Source organism: Schistocerca americana, chromosome 3 (genome assembly GCF_021461395.2).
Source record: "Schistocerca americana isolate TAMUIC-IGC-003095 chromosome 3, iqSchAmer2.1, whole genome shotgun sequence".
Lineage (NCBI taxonomy): Eukaryota > Metazoa > Arthropoda > Insecta > Orthoptera > Acrididae > Schistocerca > Schistocerca americana.
The window spans coordinates 153,580,687-153,597,368 of NC_060121.1; the positions used below are offsets into that span (position 1 = coordinate 153,580,687).

General features: G+C 40.0%; 1 protein-coding gene across 1 annotated transcript in view; it reads right to left on the reverse strand.

The window, feature by feature from the left end:
* Positions 1-496: 496 nt before the first annotated feature.
* The window catches only part of LOC124607496, a 63,614-nt gene continuing 47,428 nt past the window's right edge, over positions 497-16,682 (reverse strand). Inside the window, exon 4 of the mRNA XM_047139877.1 lies at positions 497-658. Within this exon, the coding sequence (XP_046995833.1) occupies positions 562-658 (97 nt within the window). The 3' untranslated portion in view covers positions 497-561. The remainder of the gene's footprint in view (positions 659-16,682) is intronic.

The window sequence follows — 16,682 nt, forward strand, 5'->3', positions numbered from 1 at the left end:
GTTTGTGAATCGCAACAAGGTGTTTGACTGTTAGCGATAGAAAACTGCTAAATATACTCTACAACTACGGTTTTACAAGCTCAGAACTTGCTACTCTGTTCAAATCATATGTGAACAATAGAAAACAAATCGTAAAGTTCAACATTTTTTGAAGTATATTCTGTATCAGTGTCGAGTGCTAAACGAAGAGTAAGAACAACAGCAAGAATGAGACAATTCTCATAAATGAATCTCAAACATCATAACTTGCAGAATATATAACAGCAAAATTGATGTTCATATATTTGTAGGCAACTGTTGTTTACAGTTAAGTTACTATAATTTTCCAGTGAGTTAAGATAAGTAGGAACTGTTTGGCAATAAAACTTTCTAACAATTTTATGTATATACATAAACGCTTGAATAAAAATATTTTCGAGACTAACAATAATTGCGAAATCCCGTAAATTCTAAAAAATATCTAAATTCTTCCAAATTAAATACTTTTCTAAAAGACTATGGCACTGCCTAGTTATTAAAAATTCGATACATTATACCACAGTAAGACTGTGTGATGTTGCGTTAGTCTGGAAGCGGCTTAAATAATGATGGATCCAGTTGAGGTATCTTGATGGGTTGCAGATCATCTTCATCTTCCAGCATTCCTATTAATGGATTCCTGCAGAGAAATAAAATTTAGTATTTCAGCATTATATAATACAGTGGGCAAAAGGAATATAGCCTAAAAGCTTAGTCTTTGGTTCTTTCCTGATATTTCTCAGGCCTGAAAATTTCCATTTTACTCTTATTTTCGTATTTTAGTTGTGAAGGTACACGTCAAATTGTGATGGCTAGAAATGATTCAGTATTTCTGTTGGCGTGGAAACTCAGAAACTTCCCCTCCCACGGTCATATGGTACCGCCTAGGCCTTCAGTGCCTCGATATTTTACTCTGCCAAGGCAATGACTTTCTCAAGTCTAACCCTGAAATCAGATCCTCTCTCCCTGATATCCTCCACACATTACCCACTGTCACCTTCCATTAACCTTCGCAGCGTCCTAGTCAAACCACATAATACTGCCAAACTGTTATACATATCAACACTCCTTCAGCTGAAATAGTCCCCACTATGAAACCAGCCCCATGCACCCTCCCATTAAAACATACTACAGTCTCACCACTGATCAATTCTGCGGTATAAAGGCAGAAATAAAGCACATTGTTTATCAACTAACTTGTCTCCACTGTACAACGTTTTATATAGACATTACCACCAAACCATTGGTTGTGCACGTGAATGACACAGAAGTACAGTCTATTCTGAGGACACTTAGCACCCAATTGCTTGGCATGTTCTACAGAATGATCCAAGGGACCTGAGTGCACGGTACATAACACAGGCTATCTGATTGCTCAAACCCAGTTCTGGTTTCCCTGAACTCTGCAGATTGGAACTTGCCATGCAACACATCCTTGCATCCTGACTCTCATGGATTAAATCTTTGTTAACGTAAGCGTCATTTTTTTCCGTTATACTTATTATTAAATACTGAGTGTCCATAAACACCCACTATGAATGCAAAACATCATAACTTGGAAATTATTAGAGATAGGGAACTGTGGCTTGTTATAAAACTTTTGACCTCTCTCAATGTTTTTTCCCTTCATCCTTCAATCCATATTTGAAATGGAGTACATCAAAATGCCGACAGAACAGTAGGTACAAGTGTTAACTGGTACCCCGAATCAAAAACTGTGGCACTGTATTGCGGAATTTTTGACACCACTATGAGAGAGCACCACAGGCAAAAACAAGCATAATGAGCTGGTTCCAAAACTTTAAAAAGGCAGGCAACAACTTTCCTGGAAGAGGATGTCCGCCTGTGTCTCAAGCACGTGACAGAATGCAGGCTGCATTACAAAGTAGCTCCCAGAAGTCAGTTCGTCGTACATCACACGAATTCCAGGAAACAAGATCAGCTTGTCCATAAAGTGTTGCGTATGTGGTTATACCTGTTTGCGTACAAACTTCAAATGGTACGAGTATTGCAGTCAAACAGTCGTTGTCTCTGATCTGCATCAGCGTCTTATCTGCTCGCCTCCATAGATGCTGACAACGACTACCTGAAAATTATCTTTCATTAGGTGGAACAACGTTCCACATTTCTGTATGTGTGAATCGCCACATCATTAGGATTTAGGGCTCCGAAGACCCACACAACACATGTGAACACATCTGTAATACGTCGCAGCTTAATTTTTGGTGTGGCGTAATGCACGGTTGATTGACAGGCTCATGCTTCTTCGCTGTTAAATCCTGAACATACTCGAACAGTTCCTGGAATCGTAGGCTGACGAGATGCATGTGTCCATCGTCTTCCAGCACGATCGTTCACCTGACATTGTAGAGGGTGTTTCATTAGGAGTGAAACGGTTTAAAATCGTACCGTAATTTGCAGTTTCTAGTTTTGTGCGCTTCCAGGTGTGAAAATATTCAGCAAAATTTGCATCTTCATCATGCAGCGACTCTCACTTGCTGAATCTTTAGAAATCATTTAAATAATTTACCAGAGCGGCAGCTCAGATGTGGGTGCTCATCGTTTGCGTCGCCATCGCCGTTTCTCTGCTAAGTCTGAGCAGGATTTCATTCGCAATCACATCCACACTGAAGGGAGGCGGTGCACCGTCATGTTGTACCCACAACCTCCCACGAACAGCCACCGTATGTTCTCCAACAACTCAGGTAGAACTCTTTGCACGAACCTCAAATACAGGTGACCATCCAGACGGCTAGGTAGAAGATACGGCCCAATGAGACTGTCGACTGCAATGCTGACCCAAACGTTCAAAGCAAAACGTCCTTGATGGTGGGACTCTGCTACAGCTTGAGGGTTTTCCTCATCCCATACATGACTATTCCTGCTGTTCGAAATACCATCACGATCAAATGAGACCTCGCCAGTAAATAGCATGATTTGGACGAAATCTGGTCGATCAGTCCATTGTTGGAGCAACCACTGACACAATGCGACGACCCTTGGTGCAAAGTCTGTCACAAGCATTGCATGGACTCGTTGTGGGTGATATGAGTGTAATTGTTGTTCGTGGAGTTCTCGCCACACGCTAGTATGTGCAGCGAGTACTTGTAGTAGGGTACGCTGCAACACGGTCCAGTACCTTCTCTTCAAAATCGGGTGTGCGAGTGGTCCTCATGTTCGCAGGTCCCTCGTTTCACCTTACCAATGAACCAGTCTCCCGCATTCCTCGATCGACAGAAATAAAGTCTCGTCGTCACGGATGATGCCTGTGTGGAAATCGTTCCCTGTACAGCCTTGCAACTTACAGCATTGCAACGTACTTCCCCATAACACAAGGTGCATGTCAGTGAGTTCTGCAAAACTGGACCAGTGGACCAGTACCATTCCATCGTATTATACTGTACGTCTCTGGATAGCACTGAGTAATGAATGAACATGTCATTGATTCATGGCACGTTCTGTCATGGGACAATGTACATACGATACAACAGAGCCACCTAACGGACAAGTAAACAAAACCTGAATCATGACTTCCTAGCAATAATGCTCGTCCTCCTTGTTTCCTTATAGGGAATTAAGAATGTACATGTAAACAAACAGCACAGTACGTGTAAACCTGTATGCATGTTAGCTGTAAATAAGCTAGAAAACAGTAACGCTAGACAAAGCTGTAGACAAGTTTATTTCCATATTGAGTTCCATTTGAGTCCATCAGTAGATCCGGTTTCACTAGGCATGGCCTGCACCTGAATAGGTACGGGAAGGGGAAGCTGGCAAAGCTTATAGGTGACAGCGTAGTGGGTGGTGGTGGGATAACTCATGGAAAAATTCCTGTAGTAGCTGGTGTTAGAGCTGCACCTTTTTTAGACTGAAGTCAGCTGATAGGTACACCTGTCTAAGGGGAGTCCCTCTCACTAAGGGCTCTCCTTCAGAAGTCGTCATGTTTCCAAGCAGAGAAGGAATTAGCATATTTCATCAAAATATAAGAGGTATTAGAGATAAAGTTTGTGCGTACATTGCATATTAAACCAGAGACCTAGAAACGACAGAGAGGCTTCGTCCCACCGTAGCCCTCAGTGGTTCACAACCCCACAAAAGGCCACAGCAGTCCACCCACCCCACCACCGCCCCAAGTCGAACCCAGGGTTATTGTGCGGTTCGGCCCCCAGTGTATCCCCCCCCCCCCCCTCTCCACCCGGGAACGTCTCATTCCAGACGAGTTCAACCCCAGTGTTTGCATGGTAGAGTAATTACGGTGTACGTGTACATGGAGACAGTGTTTGCGCAGCAATCGCCGACATAGTGTAACTGAGGTGGAATAAGGGAAACCAGCCCGCATTTGCCGAGGCAGATGGAAAAGCGCCCTAAAAACCATCCAACAGACTGGGCGGCACACCGAACCTCGACACTAATCAGCCGGGCGGATTCGTGCCGGGGACCGGCACGCCTTCTCGCTCGGGAAGCAGCGCGTTAGAACGCGCGGCTAGCCGAGCGGACTTAGAGATAAAGATAGTGAACTACTTACAGATGCAGACTCTGAAATTATTGGTATATCGGAGCACCACTTAAATAATTCGACAATTCAGAGGCTCCCTTTACCAGGATACAGATAAGCTGTCTGTTTTTCAAGGAGTTCCTTGCGGGGTGTGGAGTGGCCATGAATTTAAAAAAACAGTATTCCATTTAAGTCCACAGACATATCACGGCAATGCACTGAGCAGATATTTGAATGTTGTGCAGGGGCAGTTGAATTTAATGAAACTAAACTTCTTATTGTTGTTGTTTATAGATCCCCTTTCAGAGCATTTCTGCTCAAGCTAGAGAGGGTTCTTGATTCACTTTATACAAAGTACCAGAAATAAGTATTATGTGGTGACTTCAATATTAATTTTGTGTACGATGGTGCAAGAAAAAGGATGTTGGTAGATCTCCTAAATTCGTATGATATGATGCTTTGTTTTTTCCAAGTACGGTGCAGGGGAACAGTAGCACAGTCATAGACAATATTTTTATTTATTCTTCATTACTAGATGGGCATTCTGTTAGTAAAAGGGTGAATGGCCTTTCAGACAATGATGCACAAATTTTAACACTGAAAGGCTTTAGTACTCAAACAAATGTCACATATAATTACAAAATGTGTAGGAAAGTTAATCCAATAGCAATAGAGAGTTTTTTAAACCTCGTCAAGGAACAAGAGTGGCAGGATGTTTATAGTGCTGATAACATAGATGACAAGTATAATGTTTTCCTTAACACATTTCTCATCCTCTTTGAGAGTTGCTTTCCAGTAGAACGTTCTAAATGGAGTACTAGTAGTAAAACGCAGCCTGGGTGGCTGACTAGTGGGATAAGGATATCATGTAGAACAATGTGGGAATGTTAGAAGTAGTCAAAATCAAGTTACCGTAGCCCATTAATACAGTACTGTAAGGTATTAAAAATGTTATTAGGAAGGCAAAGAGTATGTGATATGCAAATAGAATACATAATTCAAAGGATAAAATTAAAACCATATGGTCAGTTGTGAAGAAAGTGTGTGGTCAGCAGCACAAGGTCGACGATATAAAGTCAGTTAGTAGTAAAAATATTTCTATTACTCATAAATCACATATATGTACAGTATTTATCAATCATTTTCTGGGCATTGCTGGTGAATTAAATAAAAATTTAGTTTCTACAGAGAATCATATAACTCTCTTGGCAAATGCCTTTCCGAGATTGATGTCTGAAATACTCTTCTGTGATACTGACAAGGGGGAGATTGAGTCAGTGATTAAATCACTCTTATGGATATGATGGAGTGCCCAGCAGAATATTAAAGTACTGTGGTGCACATGTTAGCCCTGTATTTAGCCTGAACGATTAAATTACTCAGTAGTAAAGCCGCTTTATAAAAAGGGAGAAAGGGATAATTTAGACAATTTTAGACCTTTTTGTATGCCATCAGTTTTTGCTAAAATTATTGAAAAAACTGTGTATGTAAGAATAATTGATCATTTTATAACACACGGTTTACTCTCAAATGTACAGTTCGGCTTTAAGAGTCATTTAACAACTGAAAATGCTATATTCTCTTTTCTGTGTGAGGTATTGGATGGTTTAAACAAAAGGTTTCGAACGCTAGGCATATTTTTTTTACTTAACTAAAGGTTTTCTGTGTGAGGTATTGGATGGTTTAAACAAAAGGTTTCGAGTGCTAGACATGTTTTTTGATTTAACTAAAGGTTTTGACTGTGTTGATCACAAAATATTGCTCCAAAAGTTGGACCATTATTGAATATGGGGGGTAGCTCACAGTTGGTTCACCTCTTACTTTATCAACAGACAAGAAAAGTCATTTTTCATAGTATTGAGAATGGTTGTGATGTGGCGTATGAGTGGGGTACAGTCAAAAGAGGGGTGCCCAAGGGATCAGTGCTGAGGTCACTCCTGTTCCTTATTTATATAAATGATACGCCCTCTAGTATTACAGGTAATTCTAAAATATTTCTGTTTGCTGATGACCTAGCTTGGTAGTAAAGGATGTTGTGTGGATCATTGGCTCTGTTTCAAACAGTGCAGTTCATGACTTAAGTTCATGGCTTGTAGAAAATAAAGTAACGCAAAGCCACTGTAAGACTCAGTTTTTACAGTTTCTAAAAACAATTCACAAAACCAGACGTTTTAATTTGACGGAATGGGCATATGATTACTGAAACTGAACAGTTCAAATTTCTATGTGTTCAGATAGATAGTAAACTGCCGTGGAAAGTCCATGTTCAGGATCTTGTTCAAAGACTTATTGCTGCCATTTTTAATATTGGAATAGTGAAGTAAGTGATCATTCGAGACGAAAATTAGTCTTCTTTGCTTATTTTCATTCGCTTATGTTGTGTGGTATTATACAGTGTGAGGCAGCTAAGTCATAACACCCCTTGTATCTTCCCAACCGTAATAGATACAAAGATACCCTTTGGACAGTGAATTGCAAGGACAGGGGCTACTTAAATACATCACATTTCGTGTTTTTGCTATTTTTTATTACAGAGGTATGAGGGCATCTTTGGTTTTTTTAAATGGAACTCTATGGTAAATTTTAGCGTAACATAATGGGCTTAAAAAGACGGTTTCAAATATGCGTATATCATAATATTTAGGCGAATAGTTTTTGAGACACAGATGTGTTCTCATATCGCGTTCTCCTCGAAGCAGCATTGTCTAATGCGACCTATCCTGTAATGTAGAGTACATGCTAAACGTCGCGAGTCCGTCCTTACACAAACACGCCTATTTACCCGACAATAGTAACACATACTGCGATATCTTGCGCAAAAATTAACTGATGATGTCGCGAGAATATTATTCAGTTATTTGACAGCTGTGATACCAAAATAGTAGACAACATACAGTATTAAAATACTACAAGACATTAATACAGTTACGTAGCAGAAATACAAATGTAAACGAAGAGGCCCTTATTGGTTACAATTATTTCGTACGTATTTGTTTATTATTTGAAAATATTTACTATTGATCACAATACGAAGCAAATACACACAAAGATGCAAAATACATACTGTACATGATACAAAACTTTACTGAAGCATGTGCTCAAAATGCTTCCCCTCTGCTGCAGTGCACATTTGCAGTCGCCGTTCGAATGATAGGTGTGCGGCTGCGAGGTTGTCACGTGAGATATAAGCGCACGCTTCGATGATACGTTGCTTCATATCGTCTGGCGTAGTTGGTATTTGAGCATACACTTTATGTTTGATTGCTTCCCACAGAAAAAAATCAAGAGTGGTCAAATCAGGATACCGGGCTGGCCACTTCACTTCAGCACGTCGTCCTATCCAACAATGCGGGAACTTTCCATTTAACAGCTCTGTAGCCACACGGGAAGAGTGAGCAAGACAGCCGTCATGTTGGAACCACATGCACTGACGCGTAGTTAGTGGTACCTCTTCCAGGAAAATGGGCAGAACGTTTCACAGTAACTGTGCATAGTTATTGCCATTTAGTATACCCGGAATGAAGTGCGGCCTCACAACGACATTTCCGAGCCTGCCGCACCACACGTTAACACTCCACGGTTGCTGATGCTGTTACCTGTCGAAGCCAATGAGGGTTCTCTATTAACCAGTAATGCACATTATGCAAATTCACATGATCGTGGTTGGTGAAAGTTGCTTCATCAATAAAAAGCACCCGTCGAAAAAACGTTGGATCATCTTGTAGGCGGTGCCGGCCGCGGTGGTCTAGTGGTTCTAGGCGCGCAGTCCGGAACCGCGGGACTGCTACGGTCGCAGGTTCGAATCCTGCCTCGGGCATGGATGGTTGTGACGTCCTTAGGTTAGTTAGGTTTATGTAGTTCTAAGTTCTAGGGGACTGATGACCACAGAAGTTAAGTCCCATAGTGCTCAGAGCCATTTGAACCATCTTGTAGGCGGTGCAGAGCAAACCGGCAAAATTCCTGGCGCCGTTCGAAGTCCACACCGGAGAGTGCTTGTTGTAATGAGAGGTAAACGCCGGTGCAATATGCGTAGAACACTTCTCTGACTTAAGGTACGTTGTCCAAGACGCGACGCACACTAGCGACTGCGACGGGTCGCTGCGTGAGGTCAGAAGTTGGCTGCTGGCGCATGCGCAGATCGAGTTTGGGATGCGACCCGTGACTGTTGCGGCAGCTGCCGCAGCACTAGACCACAATCCGAGGCGAGACGTCGCGACGAAACACTAGGGTCGTTATGCACCAACGCTAGAACGCCCTCTTCATGTACCTCGCCAGCTGCAGTTTGCTGCCTTGTCCTCTGTATAGCGTTCCATGATCCAGATTCATGTAGTTTCTTGCAAATAAGTGCAAGAAGCTGGCGCTTAGGACGCTCACGATCAGAATACGGCTCTCCATATCGCTTTATTGCTCTAACAGCATTTCTTCTGCTTTCATCATACCCTAGAAGCATATCTAACTTTTCTTCGTTGGTGTATATGACTGCTCCAAGAAACTCTGACGGAAATGCGATGTCTCATTACCCCAGCAGCACATTTATACCCTTGTCTCCAGCTACCTCGTGCGTCACCTTGTGGCGTTATCGAGAAGCAGGAAAACAACGCCCTTCCCTTTTGAGTTCCTCTGTGGTCAACAGGAAAGTTCGCATTGGACAACGCCACTTCGAAGGACGAATACGATACGGGAACATATCAGTGTCTCAAAAACTATTCGCCTAAATATTATGATATACGCATGTGTAGAAAGGCTCCATATTCCAAAGATGTGGAGGAAAGCCCAAGTGGTTGCACTTCCGAAACCAGGAAAGGACTCTGATGATCCAAAAAACCTCCAACCTGTGGCTCTTTTTTGTCACTGTTTTAAAATCTTGGAACGCCTGACGCTAAGTCGCATAGAAAGCGTCTTGGAACAATAGATCATCCCACAGCAGGCAGGTTTCCGATCAGGCAAATCGTGCTGCGGTCAAGTCCTGAACCTTGTAAGAGGTCCATGATTAAGGAATTTGTTGTTAGCGCACTCGAGCAGATGTAATTTCGATGGATTGCTCACGCGCTACCTGCGATACGTAAGGTATAAGAGAATCTGAGACCAAAGAGCAGTGTTGACTGCAGTAGGAACTGTGTAGCAGTGGCAGTAAGTAGTTTGCTAGCGAGCAGTCTGGTGTATCGTGTTGGCTGGGCCGGTCGTGTGGAGCGATGGCGGAGCCTGAGCGTTGTAGTATAAGGTAAAAGCAGCCTCGCGCATATGTAGTATTGTTATATCAAGTCCCAAGTAAATGTTTAAAAAAAATCTCTTAATAATAATCTTTCTCATAAAAAGTAACTTTTGACGATCATTCACTTCAATTTAAAGAATTTACTAATTTCTCCAATCCTTGGTCATTCCTATTATTGAAAAGAAAAATCAGTTGTTTACTTTTATAAATGACAAATCTATCGGCCAGCATTCACAGGGCTGCGCTAAAAAAATTTCTCATAGGAGCAGATATATATGTGTTATCCGGCGACCTAATTGAGGTAAGAATTTTCATTTTTTATTCAGAATGATCTTTCAGGGCCACGACGTAGCGCTGCTGACGTCCTAAATTTACCAGTCTAAATTGACAGTCAATTATTGAAAGGTTATAAGTGAGTCACATTTTTTATTATTGAGGGATTAGTCACATTTTATTATTGATGGGTTACGCAATTTTCCTGTTGGTAGGTTATACTGAATGTGAACGACATAATTATATTTTTTTTACTGTTGAGAGGTTTGGGAATTGTTCTGTTTTGAGGTTACACTAGATGTGAATATTATTCGTAATACTTAACTTACATTGTGGGGAGGTTACACTTGTCGACAACCGGCCAGGATCGTATTTTCTCTGCGAATTTCTGAGTACTAGTCAGATATATATCTGCTCTTATTTACCTAATATTAAATGTAGTTTACATCTGGCGCAAAGCATTTACTAACTAGTCACTCTTTCTTTCACAGATCATCGGCAATTTATTGCTCTTTGTTGTAACTGTATTTGTTCCATTTTTGCTTTGTCTTTGTTTGATTTTGTGCTTAACTTTGAGTTCTGAAAATGCCGCGAAAAACTGCTAACAGTACATCGCGATCCGTAATGAGTGAAAAAGCCGACTTGAATAATTTGACTGATAATACTAGCGACACTCAGTGTCTTGATGATAATCCTCCAATTACAGACAATCAGTGCGTGCCGATCACTAGTATTGATTTAAATCCTAATGATGAGCAAATAAATTCAGTTATGTCCAAATTTAATTTAACGACAATTGATGACGCGGCACTTTCCGTTACAATGAACGCTGCCCAGTTTAATACACCTGATTTGCAAAATATGCAAGGTAAACAGATAAACGTTTCTAGCGAAGATGAACAATGTACTCAAAATAAGTCAGATTTGTTTGATTCCGATGTAGTGACCAACAGTGCTCATCCAATTAGCAAACCTTTTCGCGAGTCAGACAATGACCAAATGGTTACACAAAACGTGACACATGCAGATACACCATCACACAGTACAGAAAATAGAGCCACTAATTTTGGCTGGGATCAAGTTATGGCAGTATTGCTACAACTTAATGAAAATTTCAAACAATTTAATGAATCATACAAACAACTCGATGACTCGAACAAACAACTCGATGAAAAATACGACAACCATTGCAAACAACTTAATGAAAATCTCAAACAGTGGAATGAAAAACTAGACAATTCTAAACAGCTTTATGAAAAACAAGACAACAATTATAAACAACTTACTGAAAGTTTCAAACAATCGAATGAAAAACACGACAACCTTAATGAACAGAACAAACAACTTAGTGAATAGATTACAGCCGTTACCGTGCAACGTCATGATACTAAAGAACAATTACGTGAGGAAATTAATGCTTGTGCTAGCAACAGTAGTGAAGAAGTTAGATCTGCTGCACAAGAATTAAGTAATACACATGCAGCCATAACAGAATCATTTAGAGATGAAATTAGTGCGGTTCGTAAACAATGTTCAGAAAACGCAACACAGTTATGCGGCGAGTTTAAATTAATGTCAGCAGAACTTTCACGCACTCTGGATGCGAAAGTCGATAAGAAATTTGAACAACAGAACAGCTAAATTGACGAACGTTTTAAAGTGACAGAAATTAAAAATGTTTCAGCCTCTAACACGACACAGCATACGCCACATTCCGAACATTTGTCACACTCACACAGCCAGTGTAACTTAGGTAATTTACAGAGAGTACGTGACTTGGACTCCGAACAAACACATATAAATAGATTCTCATGCAATCCTGAACCTGCTCAGACATTCAGAGACGATAATTTTGATTACAAACACTTTCTATCGCTGAGAAAATTTAAGGTGTTTAAAAATGACAGAACACAAATACATCCTTTGGACTGGATACGCCAATTTGTTTTTGAATTTTCACTGGCATTGCCTGTAACGCAGAAACTAAAATTTATTTGCAGCGCGTAAGTGACCTCAGGGGATTCATTACTCTTCGATGAATATGTGCCGTAGCGTGCACAGGGCCTCGAGCCGTAGTAGTGCTATTTCATCTTTAGTTTTCTGCACTGCCGCCTTCTCTTTTATTATCCTTTATATCTATCAAAACAGCTCTTCAACTATCGATCTATCTAGGATTAAGAATGTGTAAAGAAAACCCGATATGACAAGTTTTACCGAAAGTGACAATTTTCATTAGACGCTCCAGAACTACCAGCGTAATTTTTTAATGAAAGACAGAAGTGTAATCATCAGTATGTACAAAATTATCAGCAACAGGGAACACATTTTGGTAACAATAGAGGTTTTCACCACAACAGCAACAAAACCAGCCGGTTAGCATACCCAACCAACAGTATAGTCTGCAAGGTCAGCCAAGCTTTAATGTTTCGCCGCCTACACGTATAGCGTCGGCTCCACCAAATAGTAATTCACAGCAACAAGGAAATCAGTACGTACAGAAAACCCATCATTTCAATTCCTATCGCAACGCGCCGTATAGCAATGATTATTACGACAGACGTAAAAGTAAAGAGCACAGTTTTCAGCGTACGTTTAATAACAGTCGGTCTTACCAGCAGCAAAATCATCCGCAACAGCAGATTATCATGAATAAACCAGACAGTCGGTATCATCCCGAACGTAATACGTCAGGAAGAAATAACAGAACAGTACAAATAGTTGAAATGCCACAGCAGCCTCCCGCAAATAACAGCGCGTCAGATAGAATTTGACTAGATACAGTGCAGAATGAGTCTTCCAGCAACGTAAGCACTACTTTTGATACACAGACTCTTGTTCACGAAAATGTTATTACTTTTGACGACATCTGAGACACACTTTTGCATGAAAAACCAGTTATTCACATAAACCATTTCCCACCCTGTCACTGAAGTAAAGATTGGATCATCCAAATTTTCAGCAGTAATCGATTCTGGATCACCTATGTCAGTTATAAATGAAGAAACCTTCAACGAATGCAACAAAGAGAATATTTATCCTACGTTATCATTAGGCAAAACTAAAGTAAACTGAGCAGTATCTGGTAAAGGAGTAGATGTAAAATTATAGACACACTTATCATTTTGTATTGCAGGTCATTCGTTTCACTCAAATTTTTGGATTGTTCCCTTGTTGACAACAGATGTTATTTTAGGTACGAATTTTCTGGTACAACACGACGCAATTATTGACTTTCAAAATTCCTATTTAATGTTAAAGGATGAAAATGTACAACTGGCATTAGAATTTGCGCACTCTTTATCTGCAGAAGAACAAACAATTAATCGGACAGAGGTCATTTCGACATCGCGTAATATAGACTGTCATTCCACATTGTTCACATTTACGTACATACACAACTACAATACACCAGACGAAGCCGACTATGACGTTATACAAACGATTTCTGATAAGGTTAAACAGAGCAGCGCAAATACAGACGACGAACGTACGCAACTACGCAATATTCTTTTACAGCAAGCTCCAGTTTTTGACAACGTCCGTGGTACTATGTCCGGTTTTATGTATGAATTTCAAGTTAAACAGCACGATACATTTAAAGCCAAACATTACCCTATTCCGTATATTCACAGAGAACAAGTTAAGAAAGAATTGCAAGCTATGCTTGACCAAGGAGTTATTGAACCGGCAGTTAGTCCGTACATAAACCCGCTCCATATTGTTAAGAAACAGGATGACTCACTTCGCCTCGTACTTGATTCGCGTCATGTCAACGACATTATTATTAATGAAACAGATCGCCCACAGACACTAGAAGAACTTCTACAGAAATTTCATGGTACTGCTATTTATTCCACATTAGATTTGAAATCGGGATTTTGGCAAATTCAGCTCCATCCGAACTGCAGAAAGTACACAGCATTTCTCTGTTTTGGTGACTGTTATCAATTTTGCAAATTACCGTTCGGTTTAACAATTTCTTCAGCAGCATTTATTCGCGGATTAAATACTATACTTCCGACAGAACTGAAAGACAGAATCACAACGTATGTAGACGACATTCTTATTGCAGAAGCTAACCGGTCTGAACACAATCTGATTCTGGAACAACTGTTGCAAACTTTTCGTGCACAAGGACTCACAGTTAATCTTAGCAAATCGCACTTTGGCAAAACCTCCATAAAATTTCTTGGGCATTTACTTTCAGCAGTAGGTATTGCGCCTGACCCGGAAAAACTTCAAGCTTTACGTGACATTACTGTACCTACGACGAAGAAACAACTACGCAGCCTTTTGGGATTAATTAATTTTTTTCGCAAATTTATTCATTACTCTGCTTTAGATACACCTAGATTATGCCAGTTGACGGGTAAAAACGCTATTTGGTCCTGCGATAGCCAAGCACATTCTGAATTTGTTAATTTCAAACATGCCTTGTTGAATGCACCACTTTTATGGCACCCAGATCCTACCAGAAATTTCTCCATTGCCACCGACAGTTGCAGCACCGCTTTAGGCGTACACATTTTTCAGGAAATTGAAGAAGACGGTACTACAGTAATTAAAAACATCGCCTTTGCAAGTCGCATTCTGTCACCTGCTGAACGCAATTATTCTGTCACAGAACTTGAAACATTATGTGTTGTATTGGCATTTACGAGATTTAGGCATTTTCTTTATGGAAGACATACGACCGTTTACACAGATAGAGCTATACAGTTTATACTTTCCGCTTAAATTTGCACACGACAGGCTAAGCAGATGGAAACTTTATTTACAGGAATTTAATTTTGCAATTGTTCACATTCCCGGCACACAAAATATTGTAGCAGACGCACTATCCCGTTCTCTCAGCAACAATCAGCATGACATCGCAACCAACTTCTGCCAAGCAAATTCTAGCGTCCTGTATATTCAACAAGTCGCATTTGCAAATTTCATTTCATCGTCATTACGAGACATAGCACAAGAGCAGAGCAAAGACAACGTGTGGAAAGAAATTTCGACGAGTTTTAGCGTCATGTAAAATCTGCCAGAAAGCTAAATCAGACACGTCTTCACATATTCCTCCGTTACATCCCATTGTACCCGTTAAACTGAGACACATGGCCGCTGTAGACATTTTTGGTCCGATTCCAGATCTAATAGAGGTTTTTGCTACATCTTTGTCGCTGTTGAACTCACTTCGAAATTTCTAACCTTCACTCCGTTACGCAAAGCTACTGCTAAATCTATTTCGAATGCATTTGTAAAACATTTTTTATTTCATGTAGGGCATGTATTGAAAGTAATTTCCGACAATGGACCGCAATTTCGATATGCAATATGGACACGTATGTTACGAGCTAGAAACATTTCTCCGATCTATATATCCAAGTATCACGCTTCTTCGAACCCTTGTGAACGACTAATGAAAGAAATTGGTAAACTATGTAGAATATACTGCCATAAAAAACATATTGATTGGGATACACACATACTCTCATTCCAGGATGTAATTAACTCCATACCAAATGAATCTACTATGCTATCTCAGACTGTTATATTGAAAAATGTTGAACCACTTAACAAAATTAAAGAATTAGTATCCTTTCCTACATCTCGTCGACTACGTCACCATGAAATAATTGACATTGCGCTGAACAACATCAAACGTACCGCAGAGCGCCGGAGACGACAGCAGAAACAGGTTTGTACACGCCGTGACTTTCACATTGGGCAGAAGATATTAGTACGCACGCATTATTTATCCAACAGAGGAAAGAGTAGATGCAGTAAATTTGACCTTCTATACGCAGGTCCATACAGAATTCGCAGCATTCCTCACCCCAATGTGCTACATGTCGAAACTTTGAGAACCAGGAAAAGCAAAGGCAGTCACCATGTCTCCAACATTAAACCCTTTATTGAATGAACATACTTTGTGATTTATCACTCTGTAATGCCATTTCCTGATTTTTATATGACCACTTATGCAATTATATTTAGGTGACTACTTACTGATGATGATCATATTTTTTCTTGGCAAGTGCCCGGCAAGGTAAAGTTAGCAGGTCGCTTTTCTTGTCGTTACACATCAGACTGTGCACATTTTTCCATTTTTCGTGTATGTATGATTGTTTTCCCGTTTTTACTGAATGCACTATGTAATCTTTAAGATATAACAAACACCAGTTGACTTTGACATTTTGCCTTATGATCTCAACATCGTGACTATTTTACATTTTTTACTACTAAATTATGATACTGGGTGTACATTTTTTGCCCTTGAAAACTGTCTATGTTTTTGACCTAATACGTTTTCTGTCATGCTATGCTGTATGCTTAATTATATCACTAGAAACAAGTTTTTATTTAATGGGTATATGAATTAAATGCAAGATATTAATCCTTATTCATCATTTTCAGGAAGCAATACCGTGTAAAAGAGATAAATTAAACAACCACAGTGGTTTACTATGAAATGAAAATTTTACCATCAGAATGAAGGAAAGAAAATACAATATCTTGTCATGAAGAGTAAATGGATCAGAATTAACAAGCATTAACCAGAATATACTACACACATCGTATCATAGCAGTCTTGACTAATTATTTTTCTTTCAGAATACGAGGCGATTGATGCAGGTTGTCAGACAGAACTACACATGTTAATTTTAGTGATGATATATGCTAGAAGTAAGA